This window comes from Stegodyphus dumicola, chromosome 5 (assembly GCF_044657685.1).
Source record: "Stegodyphus dumicola isolate Sdum_Otavi_A_Nest chromosome 5, ASM4465768v1".
In the NCBI taxonomy this organism is placed as follows: Eukaryota; Metazoa; Arthropoda; class Arachnida; order Araneae; family Eresidae; genus Stegodyphus; species Stegodyphus dumicola.
In genome coordinates, this window is record NC_140772.1 from 29,300,002 (window position 1) to 29,317,764 (window position 17,763).

The following is a 17,763-nucleotide window of genomic DNA, read 5'->3' on the forward strand; positions in this document are numbered from 1 at the left end:
GTGTTCCCTCTAAGCTGTGCGCGTACACTGCCGCTCGTTCATTATTGCGAAAAAGTACAAGTGTTCTACTCGTAAATTCCTGTGAATACAGTGACTAAGGATATTAACAAAATATTCATGATTATCCATGTAGTTATAAATAAATTTGAGGGAATATTGAGAGACTTCAAAATAAGTCAAATGAAATAACACACTAATTGTGCAGGTGCAAATAAATTATTCTCATACACCAAATTCCGAGATCTCAACTTCAGCAACAGCGACCGTTATACGCAAAGCATTCCAGAAATACACAAACAGTGAATACATTTACGACAACAGAAAATCGGTAAAAATGAAAAACAGCGCATTTGCTCCAATTTGCCGTCGGTAGACCGAAACGGCATGTCACCTAGTCCGCAATTTCCCTGAGAATGGAAAGAAATCGACTCTCTCAAGGAATACACAAACTAGTGAAAGCCAACTCTTTGCAAATGTCGTCCGATAACGGGAAATTACGCCATTATCGAATCTCATATTTTTTTTGGCCTGAAGAATAAAAAAAGCCCTTTTCGGTAATCATTTCTTTGCTCTCTCGGAATAGAACACAAAAGATAAGGACCTTTCCATTTCTAATGGAATAATAGTTCAGAGCTCTTTTAAGGAAGTACACTTTCAAAAGTAGACGAAACCACTTAGACGGCATTTGGACATAGAGCAAAGGGAAAACTTTATGTACGACTGAAATCAGCGGTAGCTTAAATAATCTTAGCTCGTAAAAACTATCTCAAATTATTTCTCCCTTTCCGACGAGTTTTTACGGAAGAAATCATAGCTTTACATCACGCGCCACTATTTTACTCATGCTGCGTAAAAAGCAAATTCCAGACATAATCATTAAAATCATTCAGAGTCTATCCGAATAAAACTGTTAAAAATAATTTATTTCGTACAATATTGGTTATCCTATACACGAAACAGGGTCATGTCTATACAGTACAAAGTCTTTAATTCGGACGTCCATAATCCGGAATGATCTATAATCCGGACCTAAAAGCTACAAACTTTCTGCGATGCGTAGCGTTTACTCATGCGCATAATACCTTTACGCATGCGCATATGCGTTTACACATACGCATAATACGTTTACGCATGCGCGTTTAATGTATAACGGACGGTATAAGCTAGGCTAAAATTATCTAATTCTCTATTTCAGTTAATGTTGCAGATTGCGTTGTTCCTTAATCTTCTAATTGGATCCGGCTTATTATTTTGCAGACTGTTAGAGCAATTTTATAAAAAGTAAGCTGGAATTTTCGATTATCTCAAAAAGAGTTTCCGATTCTGGAGCTGCCAAAGGATCTACAAAGCGAAAGAATGTTTCGATGTCCATCAAACAAAAAGTGGAATTGTTGCAAAAAATGGATAAAGACATGAAGAAAGTGACAGAGGGGTTAGTGAAAACGAAAAAATTTCGATTGACAAGTTAGTCGGTATTTTCGGCACAGAAATTACAGGACTTGAATAGCGGAACTTTGTAACTGAAGAAGAAATTATCTCTGTTTATAGAATTAAAGAGAAAGTACTAGCACATAAAAAGAAGCAATTTAAACAACTTACATTGAAACAAATGTTTAATAAAGTAAACAAATAAATATTAAGTTTTTTTTTTTTTTTTTTTTTTTTTTTTTGTAAATTTTGATACCCTTTAGATCATAAAAATTGATGATCTATAATCCGGAAAAACCCCTAGTCCGGAATCGCCGAAGTCCCGACGAGTCCGGATTAAAGACTTTGTACTGTATAACAAAGAGTTAAATTCTGTTGCCTGTTCATGGAGAAAAAAAGAACCTTCATGTTTCTTTAGCGTCTCAAATTTTAAAGGGCACAATTAACATCAGCAGTCGGACTATCTAAGTCGACTTGTCACATACTTTTAAGTATGCACATTCAGTCTTTATAACTGTACTGAAGTTTCCTTGTTTTAAATCATAAATTTCTAATTCTAGAATATACTCAGCAACACTCAACTGAACTAAATACGCAAACAGACTTAAGGCATGTAGGCCTACTTAGATAATTTACTGGATTCAACTTTTACTTGCGGTAATTTTAGTAAATTGTGCTTCAATGAACTTTTAACAGAAATCGACGTGAGGTGTCCCTTCCTCTGCAAAATTCGCAATTACACGTTCTCCGTAAGTACAGCTTATAAATCCGTAAGTACAGCTTTGTGTATAAAAGTCCCATGAAACTTTTATACACAAAAATGGTGCAAGTCTAAGAGTAAATTATCATTAAAATTTATATGTAGAAAATTTCAAAATTCAACTTTTATTGGCTTTAATTTCAATAACATGCCGCTCAATGCATTTTGGCAAAAATCAACGTACGGTACAAGTAAAATTCTTCAATACAGATTTTCCAAAATGAGACCTATGAATTTCATAAAGCAAAGGAAAATTACAATTAATTTCTATAGGAATTGTTTTCCCACATATGGGAAACCAGACACTAAAAATAATTAATCAAATAACGGACAAAACATGAAATGAAATTCAGTACATGCAGAACTTGGTTTGGTTTGGTTTACTTGGAGATCTTAAAACATGCAAGAGCTATCTGCCTAGGGGAAATTATGAGTTCGTGAAGGACTAACTAAGGGAAATTGACTCGTATCTATGTTACACACGGGGAAATCCATGCAGCCAGCCCGTTCGCCTAGAATCGAACCCAGATCGAAATGCTAGTGTTCAGCGTCTTTACCGCTAAGCCGCTGGTGGGAGACTAACGAATAGCATATGGTAAAGTAGAACTAATTTATGAGCAATGTTGTTTCATTAGTGGAATCTACGAAATAACAAGCACATTGTACTAAGTTATTAGATTGGCAAAGCTTATTTAGGGCTATCTGCCTAAGGGAAGAACTACCTCTGTGGAAGATTTCCTAAGAATACTTTGTATTCACGTTACGCATGGGAAAAACCACGAAAGCGAGCTACTGGCAGGCAGAAAGTCGCGATCACGGATTGAAGATTAATGTGCAATTATGATCCAAGAAACTTATACTGCGCAACCATTTTAGCACTTAGCTTAATCCACCACCACACTCCCGCTTGCATTTACAGGGAATAAACAGCACAATAGAGAGAAGAGAGTCCCCTGTTGTACAAAAACTTCATTTCTCTTGGGATACTTTCATGACAGAGCCGAAATCAGAATGCAAGTCGGCCAGTGTCCGCCGACAGAAACCTCCAGCAAGGCATGCGGGTATAAAGATGTTAATATAAGGCAAACGACAATGCAACTTACATAAAAATGTCGCTGCATTTATGAAGTTTGCTTTTTTCAAGTTTAAAAACTGATCTTCATGATGAGTAGGCACTTTTAGGCTAAGGTATCCCGGTAAAAGTTTCTCTGTTGGCGAACGTTAGCTGATTTCATAACTTTGATAGAAAGCCTTTTGCAGTATATCTTCCTCGTGTATCTTTGTAATACAGTGGTCAGCAGATTTAGTTAGCAGTCTGGAAGCTTCAAGCTTATTTCTGGCGAGATCACAAATGACTTTACAAAATTCCTGCTTACAAATAACGATAATTTTAGACTATTAATAATCCGGCTATTAATAAACTTATCAGTCCATGATATATCGCTCATTATAACCAGGCTAGGCAGGGAAAGCAGGTGCATGAAGTATATTACGTGCTTCTACCTCGATGTAGGAAGTTGATGTCTAAGTCTACTTTGGCTGTTGACCTGATGGCTTAAAATACTGCACATCTGTCTTTTACTATTTTCAGTTTAGTTGGATATGGCAAAGCATATTAGCGCCTAAGGGTAGAAATGCCTTCGTGGAGGGCTTTCTAAGGGGAACTGACTCATATACACGTTACACATGTAGAAAACCATGAAAACGCCCATGCAGCCAGCCCATTTTCCTAGAATCAAAACCAGGTCGCAACTAGCAGTGTTCAGAGATTTTACCGCTCGGACGCTGGTGTTAAGAATAACTGAACTTACACTTAGCAGTAATGTTTCAGCTTTAATAACTGGTAAAATTCTGCATTGATAATAGCATTAATTTTAGCAAGCTGCCGTAATACGGATAAAGACAAAGACACAGGTTGCCCGGCTCTGGAATTTCTGTAAACCGCAAAATATTCCAAATTCTGCATATCGCCTAAAAATTTTTCAATCTCTGGGACAACAACATTCATTTTTAATTTCATGGGCCATGTTTTTAGCACAACATTTAATGCCAGCCCTGTTTTATACATACAGCACAGTTTCTATCACTGCATCTAGTGTCTCCAGAGTACTGTCAAGAAATTAGACGCGAAAGCCTTCAAACCGAAATTTTATATAATTTGTTAATATCTTAGAAAATGAAAGTTATTCTTAATTAAAAAAAAAAAAGATTTCTCAAGATGAAAACTATATAAATTATAATTTCTTTCAATAGGCTCGACTGCAATCAAGATGACACTAGATCACCTCAAGACATTCCTCTACCTTGCTGTCCTTGTTCAGATAATATGGCTACCATTCACTTCTGGCACAGGTTGCATCTTTTTGCGCGACGACCAGAGCATTCGGTGTCAGAATACGAGCCTAGAAGACATCGGGGAATCCCTTGACATCCTGACTATGGTCGTCATGAACAGGCCACAGATTATTGACGTTGAAGACTGTAGCGGCAGTAAGCAGCTGCCGCCTATCTTCGAGGGCATATCCAATGTCAGCATCGACACTGTTCGAATCCGGAGGTCCGGGATTCAGGCTCTGGACCCGGACGTTTTTGTGCCTGTTGCCAACACCCTCAGGGATCTGGACTTATCCCACAATGCACTAAGAACTGTGCCCCAAGCCGTTGCCGTATTATGGGCCCTAGAACACTTAAACCTGCAACATAACCGGATAGTGTTCCTCAGGCCCAGTGGGGCCCTTGATGGGCTGCCTGTGTTAAGGGAGTTAAATTTAGCCCACAACTATATCGGGCAAGCAAAGGATGTGGCGGATGATTTTACGCAGCAACATGGATACCAACTCAAAGGTAAGAAGAATACCATATTATTTTCGAATAGAAAGATTATGAACTTCAAGGTATAACATTTTTATGTTTAAATTAAATACTGTAAGAGAAAATGCTAATTAGTTCATAGCAATTTTCCGAATGTTACATGTATCCACCAAAAGACAAACAGGAAAATTTAGCAACATGATTTATCAAATAATTATACAAAATATACAAAATAACTGTACAAATAATTATACAAAAATACTTCAATAAATGACAAAAGACATACATCAATTGGAATGGCAAAATATGTTTCTGAAGAATGGAGGTCGTGTCACTTTTCTCCTGATGCAGTTGCTTCATAGAAAACGAGATTTGAACGAAAGCTAAATTTTGCCAAATATTTAAAAAGGTTTCCTATGAAATAGCTATTTCATTTAAGAGACGAAGATAATTTTACTACTTGAAGTATTCACATTCAATTTGAAGTATGAAGGACTTGCATAAACTCAGCTTCCAGAGCAAAGAGTAAGGTTATTAAGTTTTAATTTTTTAATTTTTATTTAATTTCATTAGGCGGAACAATTTTACTTTTAATACGAGTCAGAAGTTAGAAAAGAAACCTCATGACATGTGCAGGTCGGTTAGATTATGAAAATGTGGTTAATCTTTGGATTATGGTAATTTGGCGATTTTTTGGCGAAAATTTGGCGACCAAACCGGCTAGTTTTGTTTTGGACGCCATTTTGTTTTCACGAAGTAAAGGCATTTTTTTCCCTTACTCAACATTTTTTGCCAACAATCTGCTGCCGAATTACGCTTATGCTAGAACTTTTATGGAACAAAAGTGCTTAATCATGACGAAGATTAGGTGCGAACAATGTGCAGAATCGTCCACTGCTTGCCGCTTTTTTAAGAATTGCACATACACGGTATCATCCACGTACACGTCGATCTATTTTTACTTTAAAAAAAATCCCAGAATTGCGCAAAAATGGCATTGCGCACACTCTTGACTTTATCCATGTACACTGCTAAAGTCCTAGATAGTAACCTTTATCGCCTTAGCAAAATGTCGCCAAACTACCTGTTACCATATTCCAAAGATTAGCCGAGAATGTTAATGACTACGTATTCAATTTTTTTTTATTACGTTACCGTAAGTATTACAGTTTCCCTTTAAACACATTCTTGGCAGGGAATAACTCTTAAAAACTGGAAAAAAAATGCAATGCAATTATTATGCATTTTAATCATGAAAAATTTAAATTATTTATTTTAAACGGAAATCGTTTATGCCTAGCGCATCGAGTGTTAATGTCCAAAATAGCTGAAGCAATTCAGAAAGCTTAAAAGAGAGCATCATTAACATTGCTATTAATATCCTGAATACTACACCATATAGTTATACAATTTTTTAAAGGTCACTACAAAGGAACTCTTACTTCAGCCTTGATTTAATCGATATTAAAAAAGAATAGTCGTAATCGGATAGCATAACGCATTCAGGAAAGGTATAAGAGGTTTCTCAAATAATGTTTTCGAAAAGAAAGAGTTGTTGCACTGATCCGAAAGGTGTCAAAACACCGCGGAAGTTACGGGAACGCGCATTTGATGCGTTTCAAATTATGCGCTTGAACATGTCTTCACTATTTTTTTCCCCCACTACAATTTAATCCACCAACTTTCTTGTTATTTTTTTGCAACAGACAAAGGAACGATCATGCCTCAATGATCAGGTTAGATCAGGATAATTAATCCTTTATGTAAATTACGTATGCGACTTCCGATTTCGGAGTTCACAGTATGATACAAATACTTCAACAAAGCGTGAAGTTTGTTTTAAGACTGAATTTGCACTTAATTCATCCAGAATACGGATTATATTATCACAAAGCTAAATGAAATTATAACATAAGAAATAAATGAAGAAAATAGTTACAGTTCTAGGAAAATAAAACATGTTATCGTTGCTTATCCAAGCGCACTATAGTCATACTGACAAGGAATGAAAGTCAGCTGCTTTAACAATATTCCAGTTTGAGCCAGAACAACTCACAGGTTAGATTCCTCTTTTCTCCTAGAGTTTCTGTCTCGAGTTATTTTTAGATGGACGGATATTAAGTATCCATATTTTACAAACACAAAATAGTTATAAACAGCTCATACCTCAACCTGGGTTCGGACACATGTCCGGCGGGCGAAGAACAATCTATGCTGATTATCTTATCGATAGAGCAGCCAAAGAAATCAAATGTGTGTGTGGTAACGTAAAACAGTTCCCCCCTTCTAACAAGTTCTTTTTTTTTTCGGGGGGGGGTTCTGGCGGAGGGCATAAAAATTATAAACAGTTCGAAAACTAGACAGCGTGGCAGTTAATTTACAGACTACTAATTACTACATGAGAGTAGTTAAAATAATAAGCAGATAAAACGTTCACAAATATCAATAAATTTTTTATGAAAATTGTAATGTAGCCGTTCCTCAATATACACTACTGCCGGCTAGCTTTAAAAAGGATTTATTAACAGAGCACACAGGAACGGTTACAAACAAAAGAAATATACATAAAAATGAAACATATACCAAATGGAACATCAAACATTAGAATAACAGAGAAATAGCAAACTATCTTCATGGCGGCTGGAGGTCGACTGACGTTTTTTCATATCGCCACTAGACGGCGCTTAAATAAAATAGTTCGGTTACAGTTCATGAGTTCATGGCGTTGAATAAAATAGTTCAATTACACTTAAATAATTCTGTTACAAAATGTTTAGAGTAATTTCTTAGTTTCTATTTGATTCAACTTTTAAACAGCCATTTACATGGATGTGATAAAAACTAGTTTGTCCACTCCCCCCCCCGGCTCATCACATTTTAAGTTTCTGCCCATCGCCCCCTTCCCTGTGATGCAACTTGAAGAACGTTCAAACGCCGGTGAATGGCATATGGACTTGATTATTCTTAAGCAAATGCCATGTCATTTGAAAAAATAAATAAATAAAGCAATTGGATAATATGCTTTTAATTCAATAGTCTTTTAAATAACTTTGAATATATGTTAAAATATCGTTATTTAATATACTATTTGCTATATGAGCAGTATTTTGAATTCCTACTTTTCATATCAGACTTATCTCGAGTATGAATTATGCGAAATATATGCTTACATTACACATGCAAGACAACAGCATTTAAAAATTAGTTGATGTTATGGATGAATCACGAAGAATAAAAGTGATAAAGGAGAAATAAATGAATGATATTCTTCTCCTCTTACATTTCTTTCTTTTTCTCTCTCTCTAGCTTCCCTGAAGGTAGACGATTTCAGCCTCGGCCGCACAGTTCGCAGCATCGAATCCCTGAATTTGAGAGGCAATCGTCTGGCAGCTATACCTCAACAAGTGTCCGGTTACAGTCTTCCAGAACTGAGACACCTCGACCTCAGCGAAAATGTCATTGGTAAAGTGGAAGAGCTGTCTTCTGCGTTGCTGCCAAAGTTGGAATTCTTGGATTTCCAGTCTAACAGAATACAAAACATTCCGTTCTACTCTCTTCCCATTACACTCAAGTATTTGGATTTGACAGGTAAGGGATTCTCTTTCAAGTATTAAGATTAGAAAGGGTAGAAAAATATTTCTGGTAAACTAGAGATAAAGTGTTACAAAGCATTTGTAGGGTATGCTTCATAATTGCGACTTCCGTGGAAACTAGAGTAAATTTAGGAATATCTAGATAACGACAGCGAACTTCAGGTATATCTGCTTAAGAGGAAAGATGTTTACGTGAAGGATGTCTTCAGGAAAACTGGCTCGTATTCACGTTATACATGGAGAAAACTATGAAAAATCCCATGCAGCCACACACTATTGGGTGGAATTTGAACACGAGTCGAAATACCAGCGTTCAGCGAATTAACGCTTTGCGGCAAAGTGTGTCCGGTTTAGACACACCTAAAAATTTTCTTCTGTACGCACAGAAAAATTGAATGAAAAAGGATTTATAGGTTACTCTGAATCTTCTTTATTTATAGTAGATGGCAGCTCAACACAAACCAGTTCATATATTTTAGCCATGTTTAGTCTTTTAAGACCCTCATTTTTCAAAGAAATCTTCCAGATTTTTTTTTAGGGTGTAAGAGGAATTGTTTGAAAAGAAATTTCTATGTTATTTTTTTGGCTGTATGCTAATCTCCTTATTCTATATTAGTTTTAAATTTTTACCTTGAAATCTTGCCTAAAATCAAACGGCGAACCCTAGGTGTGCGCAGACCGGGCTCACCGATCATCTAGGACAACTGAGAGTCTGTATTCTTTATTTCTACGCATCTCATCGGTCAGTTCATTGACGAAAATGCTCGTTTCAGCACTCTTTTCGAAGCTATATTCAATCAGTGTGTCACTTTGGGCACACCCACAGAATTAAAACGATAAGTGCTATCTTAACAAAATTTTACTTGTGTACTCCTCTATGCCTAATTAGACTGCCTACCCCCTTTTTTTTTTATCAAAACTCCGACTTTAAAAGGTAGCGTGCCGGAAAAGGTTAACCGCTGGAGGGCAGAACTTAGCGCAGAAATGAAGCATTTCATTTTGTCGAAGATTCTGCGCAAGAAATCCGCGCATTTGACCCAAGTACCACCAGTGTTTATACAGAGGAATTCAGATAAATGGAGTAAAATAAATCCTTGATATAAAACATTACAACTGGGAGCTTTTGTAAGAATTTTCCTAAGGCAGCCAAGCAATGAAATCATTTACCTTATTGTATTTTGCGCTTATACTTTTACAACCAAGTTAAAATCCATACGCATATGTGACATGGCATTATATGTGACATGGTTGAGGCTGGGCTACAAGATTGAGAAATATTGCCCATGGTTGGTGATTTTGACTTTTTTTTTTTTTAAATGCTCAGTCAACTTTAGCAAAATTTTAATGCAGGAAAGATATCAGTTTGGTGTTCTCTGTATATGAATCATGAAAGATGCGAACTTTGCGGCTTCTGGTAATCATCTTTCTCTGTCGAAAATATTACTGAAATGTAGCTAAAAAGTAATAACTTTGTTACTGATGTTTGGTTGAGAAAAGCTAAAAACGCATTCGAAGGACAAAACATGTTATTTATACGAAATATTTAACATATATGAAACACGATTAGCAAAAAATAAATCTTTATTTAATATCTTTTAAAATTCTATCGGAAGAGAAATACACGTGAATGCAGAATTTAAAATTAGGCCAAAAAAAGCAGCCTTAGATTAACGTAGATTTTAAATAGAAATATTGATAGAGATTTATTCAAAATATACGCGAATTTAAGGCTGCTTTGCCATGAAGATATCCCCTCCCCCAGTCTTCCAATGCTGTGTCCCGATCTAAATATCTAATCCTCAGGCTGCATTTTCTCCCTAACGCTTAAATATTTTAAAATACTTGTACAAGGATTTACATTTGGTTTTATTTACCCCTCTGTAAAAATCATAATGTGTATCGAATGAAGTAAAGAAAATAATATTCGTTTGATGAAATTTAAAGGCCTTGTTTTTTAAAAGCAAATCTTACTAGCAACAAATCCCTTTCAAAGGTCGATAATTTCTTTAACCTTCCAACTGCAGTATTAAATCTATCGAATAATTTCCATTCAAAGCAAAACATACAAACGAAAAAAAAAAATAAAATAAAATAAAATAAAATAAATAATAAAAAAGCAAAAGATAAAAAGGCATAATTCGGTGACACACAATCAAGATCGATTTCAATTTAATACTACTCGTCAATCCTGTATAATTACTTACAGCACAAAACATTTTTTTCGATATCTTTGTATTTACAGTTATCGCCATCCCACGCCTGTAATTTACCTGGCACTGAAGTGAAGACACATAATGCGGCTCTCTCAGAGCAGACGATTTAAACAGATATTAACATTCAAGATTAGTACGCCCATTGTAACAGATGTCTTAGCCGCAGATTTTTAATCACTTTTTTTTTCATATCTGGGTCAAGGCATTCCTCCATAACCATGTATTACTGGTCTCATTCAATATCGTCGGCCTTCGAACGTCAACGATTCTTTTTCCACAGAGAGCTGTTTATTTATACATCATTGGTGATCCAATAATAATTCAATCGAAAAGCGGCAGAAAGTTCTGCCACCCTCATTTTTCCTCGTCGGTTGGAATATTGATGTATGGAAAATAACCGTGGCGAACGAGATTCATCGCCTGAAGATACGCGCCATAGCCAGTTAGAAAAGCGTGCAGGAATTAGGGCAGTTTGCTTTCAATCTTGAACAAAATAAAAACCATTTCTTGCATCCGATGAATAATGATTTTTGACTGTCGGATCTTAATACTGCTTAAATGAATTGACATATATAGAGTGGTACGGGAGCTAAAGAATGTACACGTTTCTTTGACAAATTGTAAGACAGCTAAAGAGCATACACGTTCTCAAGTTCTTCCCAGCTTTTATTTTCGCAGTCCTTGGTTGTAGACATACACTTCCTGTTATAAGTATGTTTTAAATAACACAAATATTCATGTTTTGATACTTTTAAATTTATAAATATTTTTATATTTAACACGCTAAAGAGCATACTAGACAGCTAAAGAGCATACACGTTCTCAAGTTCTTCCCAGCTTTTATTTTCGCAATCCTTGGTTGTAGACATACACTTCCTGTTATAAGTATGTTTCAAATAACACAAATATTCATGTTTTGATACTTTTTAATTTATAAATATTTTTATATTTAACACGCTAAAGAGCATACTAGACAGCTAAAGAGCATACACGTTCTCAAGTTCTTCCCAGCTTTTATTTTCGCAGTCCTTGGTTGTAGACATACACTTCCTGTTATAAGTATGTTTTAAATAACACAAATATTCATGTTTTGATACTTTTAAATTTATAAATATTTTTATATTTAACACGCTAAAGAGCATACTAGACAGCTAAAGAGCATACACGTTCTCAAGTTCTTCCCAGCTTTTATTTTCGCAGTCCTTGGTTGTAGACATACACTTCCTGTTATAAGTATGTTTCAAATAACACAAATATTCATGTTTTGATACTTTTTAATTTATAAATATTTTTATATTTAACACGCTAAAGAGCATACTAGACAGCTAAAGAGCATACACGTTCTCAAGTTCTTCCCAGCTTTTATTTTCGCAGTCCTTGGTTGTAGACATACACTTCCTGTTATAAGTATGTTTCAAATAACACAAATATTCATGTTTTGATACTTTTAAATTTATAAAAAATTACCAAATTTAACATACGATTCTCCGCTCTTTGCCCGGAATTTAGAGATATTTAAGGGAATTTTACATTCATTATAAAAATTAAGAAAAATGTTTGACTCCCGTACAGGAAAAACACACCGAGCTTTCAAAATATTTAGGTATCTGATGTCATTGATGATTGCCTTGAGGTGTCGATTCACAAATAAATTAGAATTTTTCCCTGAAATGCCACTCAACGACATTTTTTTTGGTATTTACTAGGGTTAACATTCTATAATTTATAATTTTATTACAATTTGTTAAGCCGAAAGAATTTTCACTCAACACTCATGCAATTTATAAATTTTCAAACGCTAAATATACGTTATTAACATTCTCAGTAGGTTTCATTATTTTAGAATTATAATCTAATAATCTTACAAAAAAATTCATTAAACTAGAACTATTTTTCATTTTTGTTGTGTTGTTGTTGCTTATGCACACTTGTCTGACGTAGTCAGCCCGAGCTCACGAAATTCCTCGTGGCCAAGGAGCGCAAGATTACGTCTGCCGTTGGCAACAGCCTTGAGCACCTAACAGGTTGGCAGTGCGATTTGGCTCAGTTCTGCCCCCAACTTTGATGGAGAGCACCCCGGGTCTCATTCTCTCCCTTTCCACTAAACCACACGAGAGTACTTTCGGCTCGCCGCATATTTAGGGTGTCCCATGCCGCACAGACACTATACACTTACAAACATCCATACATTCTCCGGGATTCGAAACCGGGCCCTTCAGCACGGCAGTCAGCGATGCTAACCATTATACCGGTTGGGCGGCAATTTTCATTTTTAGTTTGTGCAAGTAATGTTATGAGTTGGCTACGTGCTGAAGCTGAATAAACGAATGCTTTCGAGAACACGAATTCTTTAAGATTCTGTGAATAAAAGCTTTTTCTGAAAAAAATTGTACTGATCAATAATTTTCGAGACAATCTGTTAACATTATAAACTTTTTTCTAAACTGATATTTTATTTCTAGTTATGTGCAAATGCAAGCATTTCGTTCTTGCATATGCATACAGCCCCTGATTATGATTCTAACTTATCTGATTAGTATCTCCGCGAATTTGTGTCGCATGGGAATCACACATTTTATATTTTATGCTTTATAATGAGTGTAAAATTTTGCTGAGTTAGATTTCGTAATCTTTACAAAAGTGATTCTTTTTTAATTTTAATTTTTATTTTAAATGCCCAAATATGCAATACTATTATTATTATTTGCAATCGGCCGTGCCAAACGTATATGTATATATATATATATATATATATATATCCACTTTGTTACCCGGCTCAGTGATCACAGTTTCTTTACTCTTATATCTTTGTAAATTGTGCATTTTTTGCTTTAAAAATGATTGAATTATGTTGTTCTTATCTTCCGGTTAGGGTTTTTATGCCTTTAGTAAATCTGTATGCAATATTATTATTATTATTATTATTATTTGCGTCATTTAAAAGACTTGGAAATATTTATATACCTACGACCCAAGGTTGTGAAAATAAAGGCTGAATAAGGACTTTTGTAAACACGCTGTATATAAATTATATAAATATTCAAGCAGTTTTTTAGCCGTATTCAATTTTAAAAGACCGATATTAACTGCTCCGTTTTTGACGCATGCATTATCAGGTTGATTTTCATACGTTCTCGACGTATTTACTAGTACTTTGGGGGATACCTTCGTAAGAACTTCTGCAAGTTCAACAACGACTGAATTTAGGTTTTAAAATAATGTAAAACTTGTGTTAAAAAGTGTGCAATTTCGTGCAATACAAATGGAGATGATAACCAAAACCGGGACCCGAAACCAAAAAGTCGACGGTCTTTTTGAAATGCATACAATACCGTCGTTTAGACTGAATTTTGATTTAATTGAAACTTACAATTGATGTCTACACTTTCCTACCAGATTTTTTATTAAAAAAAAATTAACTTTTCTTTATTAGTCATTAAATTTTTTTCGTTAATATGAATGTTTATAATTTAAAATATGCGTCATTTATATTTTATTAAAATTATTAATTCAAAGGACAAAGTATTACACATGACTGTGAAAGAAAACACTTAACAGCACATAATGCCATATGCGTACAAAAAGCAGTTATTTATTTGATCCTCTTCATTGAAATAAATCAACGTCATTGCTTTTAACATTAAAAATACTGCGTGAAGATTTCCTTGTTATATTTATTGCAGCTTTTTGGCCTTTAGTACGGCTGATTATTTTACAACACGGCGACATTTCAAACGAACAAGTTTCGTTTCAGTACACAGGCAGACAAAGAGCGGCCAAGCGGTAAAACCGTTGGACACTGGAAGTTCGGTCCGGGGTTCGCTTCCCCGCGAACGGTCGGCCTGCATGGGAGTTTTCGTGGTTTTACACAAGCATAACGAGGATACGACCCAGTTTCCCGTAGAAAGTCCTCCACAAAGGCAAGGCAGATAGCCCTCGAGTGCTTTGCCGCACTTAAATAACCCAAATCAAATGTTAGGCATACACGAATGCACGAATCCCATACGATAGACAAAATATATGAAAAATAAACTTTATTTTTAAATTTCATACATCAATGGAATGCATACGCATTTTGATCTTTCAAATATTTTCAGAATACTTCAAAAAATTTAATGAGTTAATATACTATATCGCAATATATGCTTTAATTCCTACAAAAAGGCAGGTAGAGAGGTAGGTAGAAAATCAACTTACATACTAGATTTAACAAAGTTCGAACGGAAATAAACAACTCTCGCTTTTATCCCAAAATATAACTCAATTAAATAGGATGGAAAATTCAGGTAAAGGTAGAAGCGGACGGAACACAAGAATTTTACCACTGGTTGTGCAAGTATAGTCCCGCTACACTAACTGTGCAATTCCGCCTCAACTTTGAGGGAAAACACTGAAGGGAGCAGTTCACTGGATCCCTATCCGGTAAAAGTTTACAATTGGGTGCCCCTTGTTTCTTGGCGATTCTTTTTTAACGCCAAGATCGGCGCTAGAAGGGCCCAATTTCAAGATGGCCGCTAAACAAAACCAAATTAAGAAGTTAAAGAATTGCACAAACTCTGTGTCTCTGTACATCGATCTGTTTTCACTTGAAAAAAAACATCTTAGAATTGCACAAACTAGGCAGTTACGCACTGCCTTAAATTTGTCCATGTACACATCAGTCTATTTTCATTTAAATAAAATCAGGAAGCTAAAACAATCATGGTAACCAGAAGTGAGGTTTCATCGCCAAAATTTAAAAAAAAAAAAAAAAAAAAAAAATGTCGCTAATGGAAGAGGCACCCAATTCTACACTAGAGCCCCCCATCCCTCTTCACCAACTTCTCCAGAGCACTTTCGTCTCTCCCTGTATTTCAAGTACCCCTTTGTCGCACAGACACTATACGCTTACAAACATCCATGACTTCTCTAAGCTTCAAAGCCGGAGCTAGTAGTACAGCAGTTAGTGTCACTAATTACTATAATGGCTGGGCGGCCGAATAAGAAATACATAAACAGTATTTCAATGCAGATTTGTATTCAATAATTATGTTTTTTAAGTATTTTAATTAGAGCTAAACTTTAAGTGTTTTAACTAGAGCTACGTTTTGTTAGGGGTAAAAAAAAAAGGTAGTAAGTAAAACCACATTTTACAATATTGCTTTTACTTGACGTCGGGCCCAGATCTCAATTACAATCGAATATAAAATAATTAAATATTAAAAAAGATTCAATCGTCGTGATATATGAACAAAGTTACCATTATGGCGACAAAACTTCAAAGACGTTTTAGTATTTTGCAGAGCATAATACCTTATTACGTGGCAGGAAACAACAACTTATAATATCGTAGGAAGTAATAAAAGCAAAACACAATTCATAATCAAACAAAAACCAAACGCAAAATCAGAAAATGAGCAACTAGTATCTAATTAAAATATTCATGTCAATAAAATATAAAACAATTTTCACTGAAATTATAATTATGAGCTATTGTCATTTTCTTAAATGTATTCCGAATATCTCTGCGTACGCAATCAGCACTTCCGGAAAGATAACCAATCTTTTTAAGATCGGGTGCCGTTTGCAGAAAGCCAGACTATTTGCATAAAGCAGAAGAAAAAAATTGTCCGACATTGAGTTAGAAGAACATTTTTTTCCCCCTTAAATGAAGGAAATATCCCCCCTTTCAAAGTCCCATGCCAATTGCTCTTTGCATTATAGAAGGTGGAGCATTGAACACAATAGCAGCAACCAATTAACCCAATCTTTCGAATTAACGATGTTGCAATTAGAAATGAGGCTGTTTCACAATAGTTTGAGAGGTGCATTGTCAGAAAATGGGTGATTAGCTGTTAGAGGGAAAGAAGCAGAAGCAGCGAAGAAAGTAAATTCGAATGAATAAACAAAATATTCAAAGCAGAGTCGATATGTAATAGCATGGAATATAGAAGTTTTTGTATGCAAAGCAGTACAGTTTGCCTCAAATTGATAATAGTTTTATTGTTATTTTTACTTTCTTGTACGAAGCAAAAAGGAAATATAGTAATCGCGAAAAGTTTTAGGCAGCATTTATCAACAAAAATATCCATTTTGACAGCTTTCGAATGCAATTTAACGATGTTTTTGCGTGATATCTGAAAGTAAGGACAGAATAAAAGAATCTTTTCCTCCAAAAAAATTATAAAACTGCTTTAAAATGAATTCTGAAGAGAATTTTTCGTGGCGTCTGTACGAACGTACATACGTACGTACGTATCTCGCATAACTCAAAAACGAGTAGCCTCAGAACGTTGAAATTTTGTACATAGGACTACTATAATATGTAGATGTGCACCTCGTATTTTGGTTGCAATCGGCCGCGCCGCACGTATATAAATATATTTATACATATATCCACTCTGTTACCCGGCTCAGTGATCACAGTTTCTTTACGCTTATACGTTTATAAATTTTGCATTTTTTGCTTTAAAAATGATTGAATTATGTTGTTCTTATCTTCCGGTTAAGGTTTTTATGCAATATTTTTAGAATTATCAACAATTTTAAAGTTGTTTAAGTGCCGCTAAGCCTAATAATTTTTTTGATGGCGGCCATTGCTTGTTTCAATTTGAAACAGTAATGGATTTGTTGCCAATCTAGAGAAACGTAGCTTCGCAACAACAAAGATAACGCCTTCATTTATTATTGCGAATTAAGTTATGCTTAATCCTTTCTGGAATTTTTTCGAGGAAATAAGTGTTTAAGATTTACTTCGTAATTTTTAATACAGATATTTTGAGTTTTTATGTATTTTTGCCTTCTCGCGAAGTGAAAACTGAATTAATTGAATGAGAAATACTCAATCGTCTGTGAAAAACTGTTTCTTTTTTGTTTTGTTTGCTTAATTTCTTTTATACATCATTCTAGCTTTATTATAGTATTTGAATAGAACATGTGGCAACGATTAGATAATTCTATTCTTTAAATGATATAAATT

At 34.9% G+C, this 17,763-nt stretch overlaps 2 protein-coding genes across 4 annotated transcripts in view; one reads left to right on the top strand and one right to left on the bottom strand.

Annotated features, from left to right (window-relative positions):
* Nucleotides 1–17,763, bottom strand: part of Rab3GAP1 (RAB3 GTPase activating protein subunit 1) — a 391,448-nt gene that overhangs the window by 114,457 nt on the left and 259,228 nt on the right. The gene's annotated exons all lie outside the window — the stretch shown is intronic.
* Nucleotides 1–17,763, top strand: part of LOC118203281 (uncharacterized) — a 69,616-nt gene that overhangs the window by 46,968 nt on the left and 4,885 nt on the right. For both annotated transcript variants that reach the window (XM_035375556.2, XM_085816532.1), the window contains exons 2-3: nucleotides 4,442–5,032; nucleotides 8,306–8,587. In XM_035375556.2, the coding sequence (XP_035231447.2) occupies nucleotides 4,459–5,032; nucleotides 8,306–8,587 (856 nt within the window). In that variant the 5' untranslated portion in view covers nucleotides 4,442–4,458. The remainder of the gene's footprint in view (nucleotides 1–4,441; nucleotides 5,033–8,305; nucleotides 8,588–17,763) is intronic.